Raw genomic sequence first — 19,581 nt, 5'->3', positions numbered from 1 at the left:
TTTTCTTCTTGACCATATAAACTAGGCAAGGCTCAGAAGAAGATTAAAAGTACTTAGAACTAATCCCAAATATATATCTTCTAATAATTTAAAAACTGATTTACATATGACAATTGATATGCTAATTGAAATCCAACAAAACATTGAACAAGCTGCATATATACAGTGCAAGGCACAAGGAAGCATAAACTCTAATATGCTTACTGTGCATCTAGGGAAATGAGACACAAATAGAACAATGATTGAAAACAACTGGTAATATTTAATAAAGACCAAATGAGCAAAATAGATATTAAGAATTAACAGGTGTTAGAAGATGGTGGGTTGATCAGTGAAGATATTATAGACCCATGGGACGGAGTTAGCCCTGAAGGATTTGTTTGAGTGGATAGAACTGGGTGGCAGGGATAGCATAGGGGAAAAGAAAAGGCAGAAAAATGCAAGACGTAAAGCAGAGGGAGGCTGGGTTAGTAGAAGGGGAAAAGACGAGTTATATGCCTTGTCTACTGACCGAATGATAAAACTCACAGGACTCTGCAGGATAACTATGACCTGGCTTTCAATTCACTAGTTACTAATGGGAGGCAAACTTCAATGTTAAAAAAAATCTGAAAATTATAAATTTCCTACAACTTCATTCTTTGGGGGCTAAGTCTGTTTGCATTCATTTGTTTCTCTTGAAGGTTGGTGTAAAGTTTCATGATAAATGAGTGGGGATAATGTCTGCAGTCAGTTTTTGCCATTCCACAGTTAGACTTCAGCTTCTGAGCTAAATAAGGGAGGTGAATTTGATGTTCCCCAGATCAAGACTAAAAATGGAGGAGAATATTTAAGTGGACTTCCTGCTATAATCTGGGGGACCCAGGACCCAACACAAGTTTGCTAAGCTTGTTTTACTCATTTCCCTGTATTTTGTCTTTGGAGACTAGTAGCAAAATCCCTAAGTTAAAAAGCCTGAGTGCTGGTCTTTAGCTGTCAGGGAGTGGAGAGCTCTATGGCATTCACTACCAGGCTGGCAAGAGGGTCTCTAAATGAGGGTGTAGGTGGTGAAGGCCCCTAAGTGAGGGTACAGTTTCAAGCCCAGGACTGTTGTAAGCAGTCCTGAGCATGTGGTTGGGCTTGGTGGAACACTCGATGCAACATTTAGGAAAAATTATTTAGGGGTCCCTCATAGCAGCTTGAAGACCACTTCACAGGAAGCCAAGGCATTCACGTACAAGTGGAAAGGACCAGAACTGAAGTTATCCTATTCTGATCACTGGTGACTTTCAGGCAGAAAATGGCCCACCCAAGAGGGATTTGAAAAAGAAAAAAGAAACTCTTTCAATGAATGTCTCCATTTTGGAGCAAAAGCCTAGACAAGGTCACAAAACACTTTGCTTAACTTGTTTGGGGGAAGTGTATCTGGGAGATTTTATGCAATGGTAGTCACTCACTCCCTCAGCTGACAAGATTTTATCTTATTTTGTAACCCAGGTCACAGCATGTCCTTTCACACTGTCCTTCGTACCGTGGTTAAACACTCTCTAAACTGAGAATAAACAGTGGGAATGAGTGAGATAAAACAGTGTTAGTTCCTGTTTCCATGAAGAAGGATGGATCTTTTTGTTACACATGCTCTGAGGAAATAAATCAAGCACCCTCTAATTATAAGAAACGTGACGTGGTCAGACAGAGTGTTAAGACAAGTGACCATCGCTCTTGCTAACACTGTGGCACATAAAGCAGTCATTGCAAGCAAGGAAAGCTGTCCTACCTGCGTTGTATGTGTAAGGAGTATTATACATGTCTGTGTCATCATCTAGAAAATGAAACAGAAATGTTATGTAGCACAGATTCTGTCACCTTGATACAACAAGACAGCAGAGCTTCAGAGAAAGAAACAAGCTAGAAAAACAATGCATTTCCCCTCCTTCATAAATCTACTTTGCATTTCTAAGTACTGTTTGCTTTTCTTTTTCTTTTCCTGAAGACTGACCTTCTCTGTAATGTATTTGCATTGCTGCCATTGTCACACAAAAAAGCCAGTGCCTTGTCCTCACTTCCCCAGGCAGCCATCATTCTGGACCATAATTTTCCTTTAGCATGTGTTTTAAACTGGGCCAAGCAGGTCCAGATCAGCCAGATTTACCTATCGTCACTCTTGATAAGTAGCAGACAGGGGTGATAGAGCAGCAGGGAGGATACTGAAGCAGACCACACACAAGTGTGGATAGGAGCAGACACAGGACCAAGCCCAGGACCCCTAGCAGTTCTCCAAGGACACCTCCTAGGTGGCTTCTGGGCACTTTGGGGTGAGGCAGAGGCACAGGTCTGAGATTTAAGGGCTGCTAAAAGAACAGAGATAGGAGGAATGCTGATAGGAAAGGGGGTGGGCCTGACATGTGCTAGAGTCTTGACATTTTGTGGGAACACAGTTTGTATGAACGAGGAGTCTGTATCCTTCATCCCACAGGACCTGATCAGAAAACATGATATACATACCCGGTTTGTGCACCATGTGAATTTGCTTGAACATTGTCTTGTACCAGTCCTTCGGCCGGTCAACTGTCTGTAAAAGATAATGCCCCATAGTTACAAGGCTATGCCTTTCAGTGTTCTTGTTCCCTATATTCTCTTTTGGTCTGTCTGTCTTACTGGAGATTGAACGCAGGGCCTTGTGTTTCCTTGCTAGGCAAGTGCTCTACCACTTGAGCCAGACCCTCAGTCCTTTTGCTTTTGTAGTCTGTTTTTCAGACAGGGTGTCACGTGAAGTTTGCTCAGGGCTAGCCTTGAACCTTGATCCTCCTAACTCTGCCTTCCAAGTAGCTGAGCCCACAGGCATGTGCCACCATGTCCAGAGATACTTTGTCTATGTAATATCAGATTTTTGTTTAGTGATAAAATTTTCTAACCATTTACAATGACCTGATGACAATTTCTGCAGTTTGTCTGGTTATGCATGCAGGTTGCAACTATATGACCCCACATTTGCGTTTAGACTGAATTGAACATTTGATGCTATGGTTTTATTTCTTCACATCCAAGCAGTGCCCGTGCTATGTGGTGGATACTGGCATGACATACTTACATAAAATTCACTAAGTGGAAGTTTTTGTTGCAATAATTTAATTCTTTTGGTGATAATGATTAATAATAATTATTTTTTTCTTTTTTCCTTTTTTTTTTGAGACAGGGTCTCTCTATATAACCCAGGTTAGACTCAAATTCATAATTCTTCTGTCTTAGCCTCTGAGTGCTGGGATTACAGGTGTGTACCACCACGCCCAGTTTATCATTATTCTCAAAAACATTGATTGAGTGTTCTGTCAAGACATTATTTTTAGAATTAGCTAGGGAATATTTTTTACTTCAGTGGTATTCTGATCAGCTTCAATTAAGAGAAAATTGATATTTACTAGTCTAAATTACTGAATGTAGTAGGTAAATCCAGAGTCCTAGAGCAAATCTAAAAATGTACATACAGTTTCAAATTTTCATTAAGCAGATAATAGAATGTACACACATTATATCTTGCTAAATTTTAAGTTATGTAATGGGGGATGTTTCTGACGAAGGCTTTGGGCATGACAGAAACAGTAGACTGTAGTAGAAAAACAATTAATACTCATTTTGAACCAAAATTCAAATATGGGTTCCTTTAATTACTATTTAATACTTTCCAGCAATATGAATTTGGACAAGTTATTTTCTTCTTTCTGAAATGAAATAATGATATCTACATGATAGCATTTTTATAGAAATTGAATGAGACAATGTATCCCAAAAGGCCTAGAATAGTTCCTAGAAAATGATAAATGCTCAAGAAACAACATAGTAGGAAATCTCAAATATTTGTAAAGTGAAATGCTGAATGCATCTAGCTTACTGGATGTAACTCTACCTTGTTGTCTATCTGCAAAAGCAGGCATACACGTTTATAACTGTAATTAAACATTTCGCTTGGCAAGACCTTTAGAACTTTATCCTAACTTTCTCAGAACTACGTTAGCAAGAAACTTGATCATTCTGTGTAGAGTTAACTAAATACACCAGATTTTCCCAGGCAGTTCTCTTGATTTAAAAAGTTTAGTTAGGACTGCAACCAAAATATTCTTATTCTTTCTTGTTAGATGAAGTATTGGTTTAGGTTTTATGTCGAGATTTTTCTTTCAGACATGTGGTTATTGCATCTTTCATGTGGAAACTGAAAGTGTTATGCGCCATATCTAAATTTATTTTGATCTCTGAGAATAGATGCTTCTGTCAATCGCCACAAATCTATTGACTCTGTTGAGAATCACCTCTGAATTCTAGCCTTTTTTCTACAAGGAAAAATCAAGGGGCTTGTTGGCTGAAGATATAGTCAAATGGTCAGAGCTGATGGAAGGAAATGCAGTGAGGAAGTAGGAGTCAATTATTTTGCTGGCTCCAACAAAACAGCTGAAACATATATCTTTAAAGGAACTGATTTTCCTAAAAGACTGATTTCTCTTTCATTAGCTTCATATCTTTTACAGTAGTACAGCAACAAAATATAAGACATAACTGTGTGCAAAAGTATTTTCTAACCATCCCTGGACACAACCAATGGGAGTAAGCAAGAAATAAGTAAATTATATCACTGTATATGGCAGTGCACCTTGACAGACAGTGTTTTTTTCCTGCACTTGCTAGAGGGCCTGTGTCAGGGAGGATCTCACAGTAACGCCATCTGCTAGCTTTATATGGTGAGCACTGAGACGCCAGGAAATGCCCAGTTGGTTGGCAAAGGAGAACAGGAAACTGATAAAACAAGAATAGCTAAACTCAAGGTCCCTTTCTAAAAGAAGTGCTATGAGCATTTAAACTTCCTTGTATCAACGCCATCATGGAGGTTGTTAGGCCTAATACTGCGGTCATGAGAGAAAAAGTCCACTCACATTTGAGGAAATTTACTTCTGGGTGTGTCCTGCAAAATCATTTTGCATGGACCGTAACTTGTAGAAATTCACTATGCTGTTGTTGCTTGTGACCTTGACTGAATAGATTTCAATTTTCCTGTTCCCATAGCTGGTAAAATGTCAGAGCTCCACACTGAATTAGCATATTTTCCAAAAAGAAAACAAGACATATTTTTGACATACCAGTATACAGAGGTTCTCTTCTATTTTTTCCCTTTTCCAGTTTTGAAAATGGTCAAATGAACAAATGTTATATTAGAAGAATTAGAAGAATGGAATCTTGTATGTTACTTAAGTAGCTGGCTTTAATTACACAGTCTCATGGGATCTGAGCCCTAGTGCTTTTTGCTGTTGTTTTGAAGAGTGGTGGTAAGAGGCTAACAGAGACGGCCAAGGTCACAGGAGAGGTGACCTAAAGAGCTGCTTCCCTTCATGAAGGTAACCAAAAAGCAGTTGTTATTGATTCTTGGCATTTGGAGGTTTCTGGATTACTTCACGGGATTCTTTTGCCATGTATATGTTGGTCATACTGTGACATGGTACATTGAGACAATACTGCTTTCGATATAGACACTGGGTAGAAAGCCAATCCAAAGCAATTTGCATCTGATAACTGTTGCTTTCTACACAGACGGGAAAAGAAAACAACCTTGGAGTTTCCTGGCCTGCCATGGCTCAGTGATGGCCTGACTCAACATTTATAAACACAGCTATACTTGGGGATCTGCTCTGAAGCGCTGCAAATAGTACACGTGAACTAGAGAAGAGTTTTCACAGACCTTTGTAAAGGTTTAAAGGTCTATGTAGAGCACAGTTGTATATAAAAATTAGTGTTCCTTTTAAGGAACTTTTGGGTTGCTAATAATTTACATTCTATTTTATAGGAGAGAAGTGAGCATTACATGTTTGGTGTATGTGTTTGCACCTAAGCATGTTTCTGATTTGGCAGTTGATAACATAAAATTTTAATATTACTTGATTTTTGTTAACCATATCTAACACCTCAGCTTTTTTTTTTTTAATTTAAAAATTTAACAAAGAACCTTGCCAGGTACAAATGATGTCTTACGGATAAAAAGAATGGATCATGTTTTCATGTCTATTTTTATACGGTTTTAGATAAAATCTTCTCAGAATTTACAGACAAAAAGCAAGGGTCTCTTAACTTGTGTATATGCCATGCTCCAAGAATCAATAGGTAAAATCTATTATACTATACTTGTCTGACTTAGTATCCCTACATTTTTAGGGAAAACTTTAAATTTGACCATTTTGAGTCAGAAATCCTAAAAGGGGAACAAATGTCAAAACACCATCACCTTCACTATTCACCATGTAGTCATCAGAAAGTTGGGGATATTAGTCACAATCCCTGAACTTTTTCTGTCACTTAAATATGAAAACCATCAGTCCCAGCACAGATATTTAAAGCTTTACAGTCACAGTCAATATTCTCTCACTCTAACAAGTCTAGAACCCCACACCTGCCATGCAGATTTACTTTTTTTTGACTTCAACTGTACTACAGATGCTTAGAACAATAAATTTTAATTCCCCTCTGCGTATAAAACACGTAATCCTCATACAACTAATGTGAATTCAAAAAGAGCAGAATACCCTTATGTTTGGTCTTTCATTCATTTTCGTATTTCCCATCTTACCACTGCTTCTTTCCTGATCTCTTTTTCTCTGTCCATTACTGTCCTTAGCTCCCCACCCTTGTATTCTAGGGAAGTGACCTCTTGGCAACACCCCAGCCCTTTATGGTAAGGCAGGCATAGTCTATGCAGCTGCAGGTACCGGCTCACACCACCCCCCAGTTTCACCTGCAAAGATGTTGTGGCTCTCATCCTGGTGTCCCTGTCTTCTTTCTCCGGCTAGCACAAGTCCCTTCTTCAAGTGGACGTGGTCAGCAGGCAGCTGCCTGCCCAGGCTCTGTTACTGTGAGCTTTGCCAGCAGGGGCGGCCCAACACACTAAGCAATGCTTTGGCAGACTTTAAAGACTTAAAAAAAAATCCCTGCACTTTTACTTATCATCCCCAGAGGGAGAGAGCTGTGCAGGCCCAGCTGAAGAGGGACTCTAAAATGTGTGCTTTTCTTCAGACAGCTCTTCCTTTCTATCACATTAACTCACTTAAAGCTCATTTTTTTTAAATAGGCCTGTACTCCAAGCCTCTCACCGCCCAACTCCCAATTCACAGCTCCCAGTCTCCTAGTGGTGTTAACACACATCCATTTCAAGAAACAAATCAGTGGCTTTTTTTTTTTTTTTTGCAATGCATGTGGGAATTCAATGCAGCTAGAAGATTCACTTTTTTTTTTTTCTTTTTTGTTCCTTCTCTTTTTTCTCTATGGCTCTATCTCTCCTTGGTAAAAGGTTAAAAAAAAGTGTTATTTAAAGAAAATCACAATTTTCATGATTTTTAACTCAAGTGGAGAAACAGATTGTGTAATTCTCTCAATTGACAGTACCCTTTCTCTGCCACACAGCAGAATATTCATGGTTGCTCAGATGTCAGAGGGCAATCCTCATTATATAAGACCCCAGGAATGCACAAAGCCACGCACAATCCGTCCTTTGTAGAGTCTGTGCACAGACCCAGGCAGACGCACACGCTGGCATTTCTTACCGTCCTAATTGCTGTGGGGATTCCAGATTCGTCCACAGGCCCAATCCCTGGGTAATGTGGGGCTTTGATGACTGTCACTCTCTTCTCTTCTTCTGAGGATCTGTACAGCGGTATCGCGCTGCCTGGGGTGCCATCCAGAGACTGTGCATGCTGGGAATACATCTCTGCAGAATCTGGGCAGAAAATGTGGTGAAATGGAATACACAGGATTCACAAAGACTGATAAATTAATGATGTCAACTATAACATACTCTGTTTCCATCACTATGTCTTTTAACTCTATGTCTTTTGCTTTACTTCTGAGCCACCATTATGCAGTGAAAATTGTGTAGCTATGTATCAAATGGGCCAATAACAAAGACCTTGCCATCTTATGAAGAAGGATGACGGGAAGAATAACATTTGTTGAATGAACATGTGACAGTCACTGCTAAGTAAGCACTTTACACACATCACCTCACTTTTCCCTTCCAGTAATCTTGGGGTGGGAGGAGGAAGAGGACATGAATCAGTTTTATACATGAGGAGGCACAAAGTGAGACAAGTTTAGTAATTTCCCTCAAGAAATTGTGATACGGCTACCTAACATTATTTAAAAGTAATGAAATATATTTTTAGACAAAAGATTGTATTGTTGAACCAATGATAGTTATTTCATTAAAATAAAGTGAAAACAAAAAAAAGCAAACATTTTTATGTCTAAAGATACCTGGATGATAAGGCTTATAGATAAACAAGTGCTTTTAAATAATGATCATTAACTGAATTTTATTTAAATACCCAAGGTGATCATGATATCTTTGGTTTTACTTTAAAACACCAAAGCCACAGCACTTTATACTTTGTGGCTAAAAATTGCCCCAAGGATATAAATTAGATGAATCCTAATCAGTTTCTATCTTCGTGTCATCTTTATTAACCTCTAGTTTACTTTCAGAAGCAACAGAGTACATACATACACTGCATGTTCCACTCACTCTGAGTTCAAAAGTGTTTTTGAGAATCAGCTTTATTGCCATTCACCTGATACAGCTAGTAATATGATTTCCTGTTTTTCAGGCATTAATTTCAAAACTTTGGTGACCAAGAGAGACACTTTGGACATGGTTTGGCAGATCTGTTGCTCAGAGAGTTCTTTCATGTGGAAACAGAAAGCCTTCCTGTATCAGAATAGGGATTCATTTGCTTCATTCATATTTATACAAATACATGAGATATATATACATATAATAAATGGGCTTTTCATGAAAAATTTGTATTAAACATCACAAATAAATATTTTAAGAAACTTAGCTCATTTTTTTTGCAGTGTTGGGAATTGCACCCTGGGTCTTGAACATGCTTAACTCCTCTTTGTAAGGATAAATTAGAGTTCCGATCTCTCTAAGGTAAAAATCCATCATAAAATGTGTAACTGCCATTACTATTCTTATGGCTATTTTCAACTTAGTTTGCAACATAAAAACATTTGTATTATATTTTTGAAAAGATGAGGCTATAACCAATGGTGCTGTTGGTTATAAAAATACTACCTTTTCCAAGCTATTTCAAATTAAGATACAATGTAACATTTGGCTCTGATTGACTGTTTAATTCTGAAAAGACTTGAGTATATTTATCAGCAACCAACGTTCTTTTGAACACCTAGTGTGTGCAAAGTCCCAGCCTAAGCAGACAATATCAAGTCTGTCGTCACATATGGTTCATAAGATTATACAAACCTACAGTTAGTCAATGAAAACTAACTCTTTAATTATTCTTTTATATGGTCCATTAACTATTGTCTTTGCAATCTTTGGTCTTCAATTAAATATAAACTTCACCTAGAGCATTGTGCACTTGCAAATTCTCATAAATTCTGCTCCTATCATGGCACTAGCCAATTGGAATTTATTCAATGTTTATACAGGGAACTCCTTTCCATGTTGTATAGTTTACATATAAAATCTACCCATTGATATGGTCTAACATCAAAGCCTGTCTGAGCATTGATACTTTTTTTTTTTGGTAGGGTGGGAATGAAAGTGTATTTACTGAGACAGGCAATGGAATAAAGAGTAATACTTTGATAATTATTTGGGAAAATGTTATGGTTAGAATGCTTTATGAAGTTTTACTTTATATGTGTGATAATGCATAGTTCAATTACAAAAATCTAGATATAGTGGACTGCTATTTCAATACCAAACTATGGATTGGTAGTTAAAGGGAAAACTTTGGCATAAGGAAGTTCTACTTTCTTATACTCCAAAAAAAGCAGATCACTGTAAGATTCACAGATTACTCCCAGGAGTAGCATTAGAAAAGGCACAAGTATAGTTATATTTCTTTAATGAGTCCCCTGGCTACATTTTAAGTCTTATAGAGATTTTGTTGACCATAGAAGCTAAGTTCTACAATGCACTGCTGGATACTGACATACAAGATGTTCTTTATTAAACTAGGGGCACCATATTCTTATAATACAGAGTTAGAGTTGGGAAGAGGGAGTGTTTCCTGCTGTCAACCAGAAGTGGTAAAAACCTGTGTTCTAGTTCTTTCTCTGTGCTGCTGATTTGTGGTGTCTAGAGGATGGGTCCTCTCCTTTTCTCTTCTCCTCAGCTTCCTCTTTTCCCAGAAGCTTTCTAGTTTCTCAATATCATGGAAACCTTTTCAGTCTGAATTCAAATAGTTCCATTTTTTAACATTTTGGGTTTTCTCAAATTGCATTTTTAAAAACTAAGAAACATTTGTAACATTATTTTCTAAGCTATGCTAATATATTTTTTTACCATAGAAGAATGTTTCAGTCTTTACATAGCATAGTATCTTTGCCAAGAGACTCTAAAGAGCTCATTAAATCCAAAACATTATATAGTTATATTCTTAAAATAAACATTCATATTCTTTTTTTTTTTGCTGGAGGAGAGCTATATCTTTAATTTAATTCCTCACCCCCAAAAGGTTAAGAACTATCTCTCTGTAAAACTGAGGAGTCATAATTCAAGGGCATTCTTTGGCTTTCTACCACCCCAACCCTGATTGGTAGCCTTCAGGCATCAGTTTAAATAGTAGTTTATGACTGTGTGAGCCAGTATTTTATGGTTTTACTACTTTGTGAAGCAGCCTGCCTTTGCTATACTGTTTTAGCTGTGAAGCAATTCTTCCTTTTATATATATATATATATATATATATATATATATATATATATACACGTGAAGAATATTCTAGAATGAAAGCTCTTCCACAAAGGAATGAGCTGCTTCAATGCAAAAGTACTGCATGAATGTTTTCTGGGTAATGTAAACTCTTTTCTTCCTAACTAGACAGCTACTTTTTCTTTCTCCGACCATGTCGAAATCAAACGGCCTTCTCCAGGCGCATATAGAGATGGATAGCCAGGAGTCTGTTTTCTCCAAAGGTGATAAGGCCATCAGATAGTGGAATGTTGAATGTTTCTGTCCTGCTTCGAAACTTTGTATGTTTCTCATGTGTACTTTCTGGAATTGCCATGAACGCCATGAGGATGAAATTACTTACCGAGGGACCTGCCATGCGGCGTGATGATGCTCGAGTTGAGTGAGGCTGGCAGGGAGTATGCAGAAGGGGAAAACGGCCTTTGGTAGTAACTCATTGGACTCACAGCACCTCCAGAGCTGCCGTTGACTGTTATCTGGCTCTGACAAAAGTGCAAAGGATCCTGTTATAGCACATAGTTCCCTGTAAACATCACCCTTTAGGTGACAATAAAAGACTTCCAGTCACATGACAGTAATAAACTGCCAAGTTTTTATTTATTTTGAAAACTGATGTCAGAGGAGCAGGGTACATTTTTTTCAGTGTCTTCTCTCTCCATTCCTTTATTTCTAAAAATCACTCTCACATATCAGAGGGCACAGGAGGTGGTGAGAAAGGGTGGAAGCAGCTGGCCAGTGGGCATGCCTTTGCCAACAGAGGTGCCCAATGCTGTCAAAAGAAGTCACTACCAAGTAAATACTGCGGGCAAATGTGCTCTTACAATTATGACTTCAGTAGTCAGAACACTGTCACATTGCTCTGCATGCAGAATTTGAAATGAATACTCTCAGACAGGGGTAAAGGGTTAGTACTCAGACTTAGTCAGGGATGTCTACAGTAAATGAATGTTTCCAAAGCCAGGTGACCAACCCTAAGGAACACAAGTGCTTGGATTTACATGTCATGGAGCAACCTATTCTAGAGCAGTCACATACCTCATAAAACATTAGAAGGTATGTTAAAACGCTGGCTTCTCTTTACTTTGACTTTCGCTCTCCAATTGACTGCTTGATACTTTGTTTTGATTGTTTTATATCTGAATATTTTATATCCCCAATAGTATTTCAGGCACCTTGTTGAAGATGGTCATATATATGCTCCTTTTTTATTTTTATAGTGTGCAACTTGGTGCTAATGACATCATAGCTATACAGTTGACACATATTCTAACTGAATTGAATCAGCTTAGTTCACAAAAGTTGAGCTCAGAATCACCTATACACAGCATAGCACTGAGTGGTGTGAAGATTACATAATACATGCAAATGAGACAGACATTAGTAAGAACATTTAGTTAAAACTACCTTATAGCTAAATGCACTTGGTGTGTGCACACATACACACACACCCCCATGCCAGAGACAAATACCCAAAACTTGTGACCTTTTCCTGCTTATTTTAAAACAGAATAAACTTCTATTATATAGGCCTGAAATACAGACAGGGAAATCCATGTTTCCATGATTTCACTTTAAAATAAGTATGTTTTCAAATGACCTAAAATAATCTAACTTCAGTATTTTATAACCATACCACATACGTCCTAAAGTCGATAAATATTTCTTCATTACAAGGTTTCTAAGTACTTCTTCAAGCTGTTAGAAAATTTGCCAACTTATCATAACCATAGCTTCAGAGCCTTCTACATGAAGAGAACTGGGCACTGAAACAAGAAGGAGGCATGGGACTCACTACATGCTTCAGAGCCCTCATGGACCTCTGGTGAACGATTTGAGAATGCTTTTGCCTGCCCAAATCAAGCCTGGTGGATCTTTGTAAATATAATCCTAGTGCTATTGCTCTTATGAATGTTCAAAGAATCATTTTTTATTAAATATCATCACGTTACTACAGATTGAGTATCCCTTACCTGAAATGCTTGGGATGAGAAGTGTTTCAGATTTCATGTTTTTGTGATTTTAGGATATTTATATATACATAATGACATATTTTGAGGATGGAACATATGGCTAAACATGAAATTCGTTTATGTTTCATAAATACCTTATATGCACAGGCTGAAGAGAATTTTATACAATATTTTAGTACAACTGCATTTTTCATGCAACCTGTCTCTTGAAGTCAAGTGTGAAATTTCCCACTGATGGCATCTTGTCAGTGCTCAAAAAGTTGCAGATTTTGCAGCATTTTGGATTTTGGATATCAGGATGAGGCATACTACTAATTTTAGGGAATTTGCTCTGAGTCTTGTTTTGATGGTTTCAATAATATTAATTGGGGATTAGAAATAAACACCGAAGGTAGTTTATTTTATTGTGTAAACTAATCAATATTTTAAAAAAATGTCCCATGGAGAATCTATGTGCAATGAATCCACAATTGGAATTAACAAGCACCTCGGATGGGGCACACAGACTATATGCATAAACTAAGGATCTCAAAAAGTCTTAAAAACAGAAAATTAAACATGTCAGTCCATAAATTGACATACTCTCATTACTTTTTACTTTTTTGTTAAAGGTTCTGAAAATGTCCTTTAAAGTTTTTAAAAGTTAGGAATCACTTAAAGCATGGCAGGTCAAGGGAGGAATCCAACCCTCCTGAGCACTTCTAGTAATGACAAAGGGAGGGACTCACCTCGGGCTAAGTCATGGAAAATGTTTTATTCCAGTCATTGGATGAACACTAAATCATCCAAAAATATATCTTTTATTTTCTATAATTGCAATGTTTTTAAACATTACCAATTCTTATAACATTGCTCTATGCATAAAGTTACAGATTTATGAACCTCATAGAATATACAAATTATGTAACAAAAATAAAAGCTTATCTAGGACAGCGCCCATTTGAAAGTTCACAACAAGATTAATTTTAGAAAAATTCCTATTTTGTCTAAGGTTATGCCTTTCAAGGGAAAGCCATTACCTGTATGTGACATGCAATTAAGACTCTGTGACATACAACTTTGGAGCATTTTAGCCATTAATAAATCACTTACTAGTGATTGCTTAACATTTAGAAATATTTAAATGCTATCACATTTATGGAAAATACAAATATTTTTCACAAAGACAAGACAAATTATTGATATGTAAGCTAAAAAACATATTCATAAATTTTGTAAGTAGCATGGCTCAGGAAAAATAATTCCAAAAAATTCGCAGGGTTAAATTTCTGTAATGAAAGATTATTTACATAATTCTTACACTACTTCTGTAATGTAAGATTATTCACACAATTCACTCCCCTAAATGACAAAGGAGTTCAAAAGATGTAGTTGACAGTGAAAGAGGAGCAAGAATAATTAGTTTCAGGCAGTCAGTAATCACTTATGTCAGAAAAAAAGATATATAAACTATTTACACAAGATACATTAATATGATTCTCTGAGGAAAACTGTTACCAGACATTAATACTGGGTTATAATTTTTAAGACCTTTTAGACCTCATGATCTAATCCTAGCAATATTATGATGTATATTTATCTAAATTTGTGAGATAACTAACTCCTTATTAAGGCAAATCTCTATACAGCTTACCAATCACAGCAACATGGTAAGCCGTAAACAGACTTTTTAAGAGTAACTCAAAAGTGAATGAAAACAAGGAAAATTCTTAGCATAAAATGGATTTCCCTGACAGATGGTAGAGTCAGTTTACTAATCAACACCTATGCAAGTAAAAATGCTCAGCTGCAAAACCAGATGGCAAGCAACAAATCAATCCTTAAAAAAAAATGGTGGAGGCAAAGGAAGGAAGAATAATTACATGAGTGGCAGCAGGGGTGGTTAGGTTGGTGCCATCTGTCACAGCAGACCTCTGACCCCAGTTTGGGGAAGGTGTCTCAGAGCAGTCAGTGGTGTCAGAGTTGCTGAGTTGCAGCATAGCCAGAATGGCTGTGGAGGACTCACTCTCAGAGTGGGAGGAGGGCTCGCCCAGGAGGAGTCTGTTCTGAGAGAGCCCGTGGCATGGCTGTGGATAAGTCTTTCAGGAGCTAAGAGAGGATGTTTATATAAAAACTGTGAAAGGTTCTGGGGCTTATGCAGGCAAGGACCCAGATCATCAGGGGGTGCTGTTGGGCTAGAGCCACTGCCTGGTGAGAAAGTGGGTCTGTTAAAAGGAATCACAGGAGAAGGGTATGAAGAAGAGGCTTCTGGTGTGGTTTGTCTGTGTCTGGGAAGCATTTACCTCTAACACATTAGCAGTTAAGTTCTGATTTCCAAGTTGAGTTTGAGGGAAGAATAATAAGAGATCTAAATTATCCAATTAATAAAAACATCCTTTTTGCAATTGGCAGAGAAGGCAAAGCATTGGTTTTATTTGCAAGCACTTAAAGGAAATACATTCAGATGGATTAGGTGCCAACCACACAGTACAGAAAAAGCATCAGAACATGAAGAAAAAATGAATGCTGTCAGTGTTTTTTGGAAGTAAGACCAGTTTTCACACAGTGCTGCAATGTAAGTTTGGGTAGAGACTTGAGAGTGTTGGCATAATGGAATTCCTTCCTCAGAAGTTTGAGTTTTTGTCCTGCTGATAGTGAAATGATATCAGATTATCTCTTGGTTGGTAGAGTTAGTTTGACTTTCATAAGACAAATTTCATAGCGTAGTTCTCCTATTGCCTCTCCCCTGCCAAAATGTTCCCAAAATATAAATCAGTTTGCTTCATTTTTCCTTGATACATGGATTTAAGTATCTATCAAGCTAAAAACAACGAAGTGGAAAGGGGATTTTGTTTCCTTTCCAGTCATTGAAATATGTTCTTTGATTTCCCCACAAAATACTAAAAGAATCGAACTTTTAAATACTCTAGCATTGCCAATAGAAGCACCGATGTGTGAAAATGAGCAAAAATGAAAACCAGTCACTGATCATGGTTAGAATGTCCTCCAGTTGGTTAGAACTGCTGTTAGTATTAAACCTCAGGTAAAGGAGAAAGAAACTAAAGGAGAAATAAAAGGTTTGAGACCTCCAAAGCTAAATATGACCTAAGAAGTTAAACATGATGGATGGAGGAAAGAGAGAAGATGAGCCATTAAAAGTTTTTGTAGAATATCCTACAACTGAAATTGTTTTCTTTCAGTGCTTGAAATACCTCACTCCTTGCCCTTCTTGCTTTTAAGGTTTCTGTTGAGAAGTCTGCTGTTCTTTTGATGGGTTCACATTTATATGTTATTTGATTTTTCTCTTTTTTAGCTTTCAATATTCTTTCCGTGTTCTCTGTGCTAATTGTTTTAACTATAATATGCCATGGAGAAGTTCTATTTTAATCATGTCTGTTTGTTGGCCTAGAGGTTTCCTGTACCTGAATAGGCATCTCTTTCTCAAGATTTGGGAAATTTTCTGCTATTATTTTGTTGAATATAAATGGAAAAATGAGACCTGTTGAAACTATTCCAGGAAAGGGGGGAGGGGAGGATAATGAAAATGAGGGAGGAGGTGAATTCAAGTATAATATATTTGGTAGATTATTAGAACTTTTGTAAATGCCACAATGTACCCCACCCAGCATAACAATAAAAAAAGTTTTTGTAGCCTTCTGGTATAACATTGATGACATCTGATCACATATGTTAGCTATGAAAATAAGCCTTAAACACAATGAATACATGAAACTCTGAAGTAATTTTCTTCCCTTATCCAGAATAGAAGCTGTTTTTTTTTGAGGTGTGGCATTTGAGGTGGTGCCAGTTATAAGATGGCTAGAAATATTATGGTATATTAGTACAAAGATGAGGAATGAATTAAAGAGAACTATATAAATTTAGAAATACTGCCTAGTAAAGATTTAAGTGGTACCATTTAGTGTTTTGGGCCAGCCATAATTTTTTTAATAGCTGATGTCATGCAGGCTGTTGCCTCATAAAAATCATAATTAATTTTTTTCCTCAGACTTTTAATTAAGTACTTTAAAATCATAAAAAGTTCTCTCTGGATTGCTTAGAAATCTGATGAAAGCCATTGATTCTTCTCTGGGAAAAATGTATAGATTAATATATTCAGAAAGTTCTGCATGAACTTTGGGAGTTTACAGACACTCTACAGCACATCTGTTTGAGTTTTTTAAGGCATGTATTCATACATGTGCCCGTGCATGAATGAGTGTGTGTGTGTGTGTGTGTGTATAGGTAACATGAAAGATGTTTCTTAATGAATCAAATCACACTTACATTTCTATAACTAAAGCTTTAAAATTCAGTAGTTGGCCACCCACAAGAAATATTTGAAACACCCTGTCAGAAAGCTGCCAGTTACTTCTTAGACTCTGCACTTGGAATCCTTCCAAATGACCTTGACCTCCACATTTGTGAAATGCTCCCTAGACACAAGAGGCAAGAGAACTATCTCATACATGTTTCCCTGCAGGAAAGTGTGAGAAGAGAAGCAAAAACGTGTGGAAAAAGGAAGAAAGTATTTTCTCACTTTGCGCTATCTTGTGGTAGGAAAAATTAACTTTAAACAGGAACAATTTTCTCCCGATGGCATTTAGTGGCAGATAGATGGCTGCAGAAAAGCATCCTAATTGCTTTGTGTTTCTTTCTGTCAAGACTATGTAAGATTAAAGTGTTTGCATACAGATCAAGGGTCATTAACTTTTATGAACCTAAGTTGCTTTACTTTCCTTAATTTTTGAGGGGGAGCCAGAAACACCAGCTTGCCTGGTCTTCAGAAAGGAAAGGGAGAGAACCTGACATATCTAATACACTAACAGAGACCACCGGGTTATTCAAACTACTATCGAGCCTCTAGTCCAAACAAATTAAACCCAGAACACTAAGGTGAACCCGCGGATGATAAAGATAAGTAAATCATAATGGGCACCTTGAAGAGTTAAGGAGCAAGTAGACTGGAAGGAGGTGAGCGTGTGTTGGATATAGGCGTTGCAAACTCAGCTGCCTACCATAGACCAGCAAGGCATCTGCAATGTGCAAATCAAGCAAGATATTAGATAGCAAGGAATAATGGGAACTGTGCAGAGTGGAAAAAGTGTATTGCCATATGGATTGGCTTGCCCATCTCCTTTGATTTAAAGCATGTCAAAAGCTAAAGCACATGCTCTTTAATAATCACCATGGTTATGGGTGAAATCATTAGTTTGCTCATACACTAACAAAAAATTAAGTCAATTAACTCAGTGACAACCACAACATTTCTATAGTCATAATCCTCCAAGCCATCAGTTTGCTGACTCCATAGATGTAGAAGCTGGAGGTGGGAAGAGGCAGGTTAGATGTGGGTTTGGTGTGAAGTTGGGGTATAGGAAGAGCACAGGGCCCAGCAGAGTGGGGGCTCAGGTGAGGCGAGTGAAGGCTTGGGTACAATACTTAGGGGAGGGACAAAAGCTCAATAATTTTAATGCAACCTGGGGAAATGAACCCAAATCAATGTAAACAATCCATATTGAATAGAATATCAAAAATTTCAGGTAAGGGGAGGGTCACGTAAGCCCATATTGGAGACTGAGAAGCAGAAAGAAAAAATGCCCAAGATTTTTAACAAAAGCAAATTTAATATTTCTAAAATCAACTTTCTGCTGATCTCATTTTCAGTTGAGAAAATAGCCATGTTTGACCATTTCCACTTGACAATGAAGATCTTAAATCATTTTTAATGAACTTAAGATGAAATAAACATACATTTTGTTTTGTGAAAATAAATTATTTAAACTTAATCTATTTTAATAGGTTTACATTTCAACTTTTCAAAAAAATTTTCTTTTGAGATAGGGTCTTCAAATGTAGCTTAGGCTGGCCTCAAGCTCACTATGTAGTCCAGGCTGGATTTGAACTCCCAGTCCACCTGTATTAACCTACTAATCATTTTTAAAAATTTTATTAAAAAATTAAAATTTTTACTAATATAATAGTTGTACATGGGAACACATTGTGATGTGATTTTTTTTAAAGAAACAGCCTAAATATCATAGAAATAAACTCATTTAAAACACAAAAACCATATATGCAGGGAGACATTTTCCCTTCTGTATCAACTCCAACTGACCACATTGACAGGGCAATGTGACTGAAGATCCCATCTCTCCTTTAATGTCTTCAGTCACTGAGATTTTAGGCCTTATTTCTCAAGGAACACAGGGGACATGTACTAACTAGCACGCAAAAGGATTTGGCAGGTTTTTGTTCTTTGTTTTGCAATGAGATTGGCAATAATACACTTGAAAAAGCATCTAGAGTGGGTTAATATAAACATCAGGCTTTATCTCCCCCTCTCTTCTATGGCTTTGCCTCCTCCCGGACAGGCAAATGGGGTAAGAGGAGGTACCCAGAAAGTATGTCTGTACCACACAACACCATTTTCTGGTCAGGGCTGACTATGTATAGAAGGACTAGTGGAACTAAATTAGACCAATTGGGCCCTGCTTCCCTTCTGGGAATTTGAATTAGGTGACCCTGAATACCCTACTCAGGTAGTTGTTGGAGTACTAAAATGCAAGGAGCCAGAGAATGTCATAGAAATCCACAGGCAGCTTCAAGTGGTGAGAGAAGATAGAGGGGAATTATGTAGCACCTAAAACGAAGAAAGAAAGAGAGGACAGAGAGAACAGATACCTGTCAATCCCTAGTCACTCCAATGCCTGGTTGTACCACTTGTATTTCAATGATACAAGGTTGCCCTTTGGCTCATGTTAAAACCCCTTTAATCAGAGATCTTCACAGACACATGGTCCTTACCAAGGACCTGGGTGATCTCAAACGGTCACACAGATATGGGCACATTGATGGAATGTGACATCTGAAACAGAGGAGGAAATATTTTTACAGTACTC

At 37.4% G+C, this 19,581-nt stretch overlaps 1 protein-coding gene across 46 annotated transcripts in view; it reads right to left on the bottom strand.

Annotated features, from left to right (window-relative positions):
• Sorbs2 (sorbin and SH3 domain containing 2) overlaps positions 1–19,581 on the bottom strand; it is a 326,863-nt gene that overhangs the window by 56,307 nt on the left and 250,975 nt on the right. For 34 of the 46 annotated variants that reach the window (XM_074054802.1, XM_074054805.1, XM_074054804.1 and 31 more), the window contains 4 exons: positions 11,074–11,212; positions 7,554–7,726; positions 2,485–2,551; positions 1,757–1,801 (listed from right to left, as the gene is read on the bottom strand). In XM_074054802.1, the coding sequence (XP_073910903.1) occupies positions 1,757–1,801; positions 2,485–2,551; positions 7,554–7,726; positions 11,074–11,212 (424 nt within the window). Of the gene's footprint in view, positions 1–1,756; positions 1,802–2,484; positions 2,552–6,748; positions 7,526–7,553; positions 7,727–11,073; positions 11,213–19,581 lie in introns of those variants that run through there. The other 12 variants (XM_074054835.1, XM_074054832.1, XM_074054824.1 and 9 more) reach the window with 7 other exon arrangements.

The sequence above is a fragment of the Castor canadensis genome, chromosome 14 (assembly GCF_047511655.1).
Source record: "Castor canadensis chromosome 14, mCasCan1.hap1v2, whole genome shotgun sequence".
Lineage (NCBI taxonomy): Eukaryota > Metazoa > Chordata > Mammalia > Rodentia > Castoridae > Castor > Castor canadensis.
This window is presented reverse-complemented; position numbering and strand designations above follow the sequence as displayed.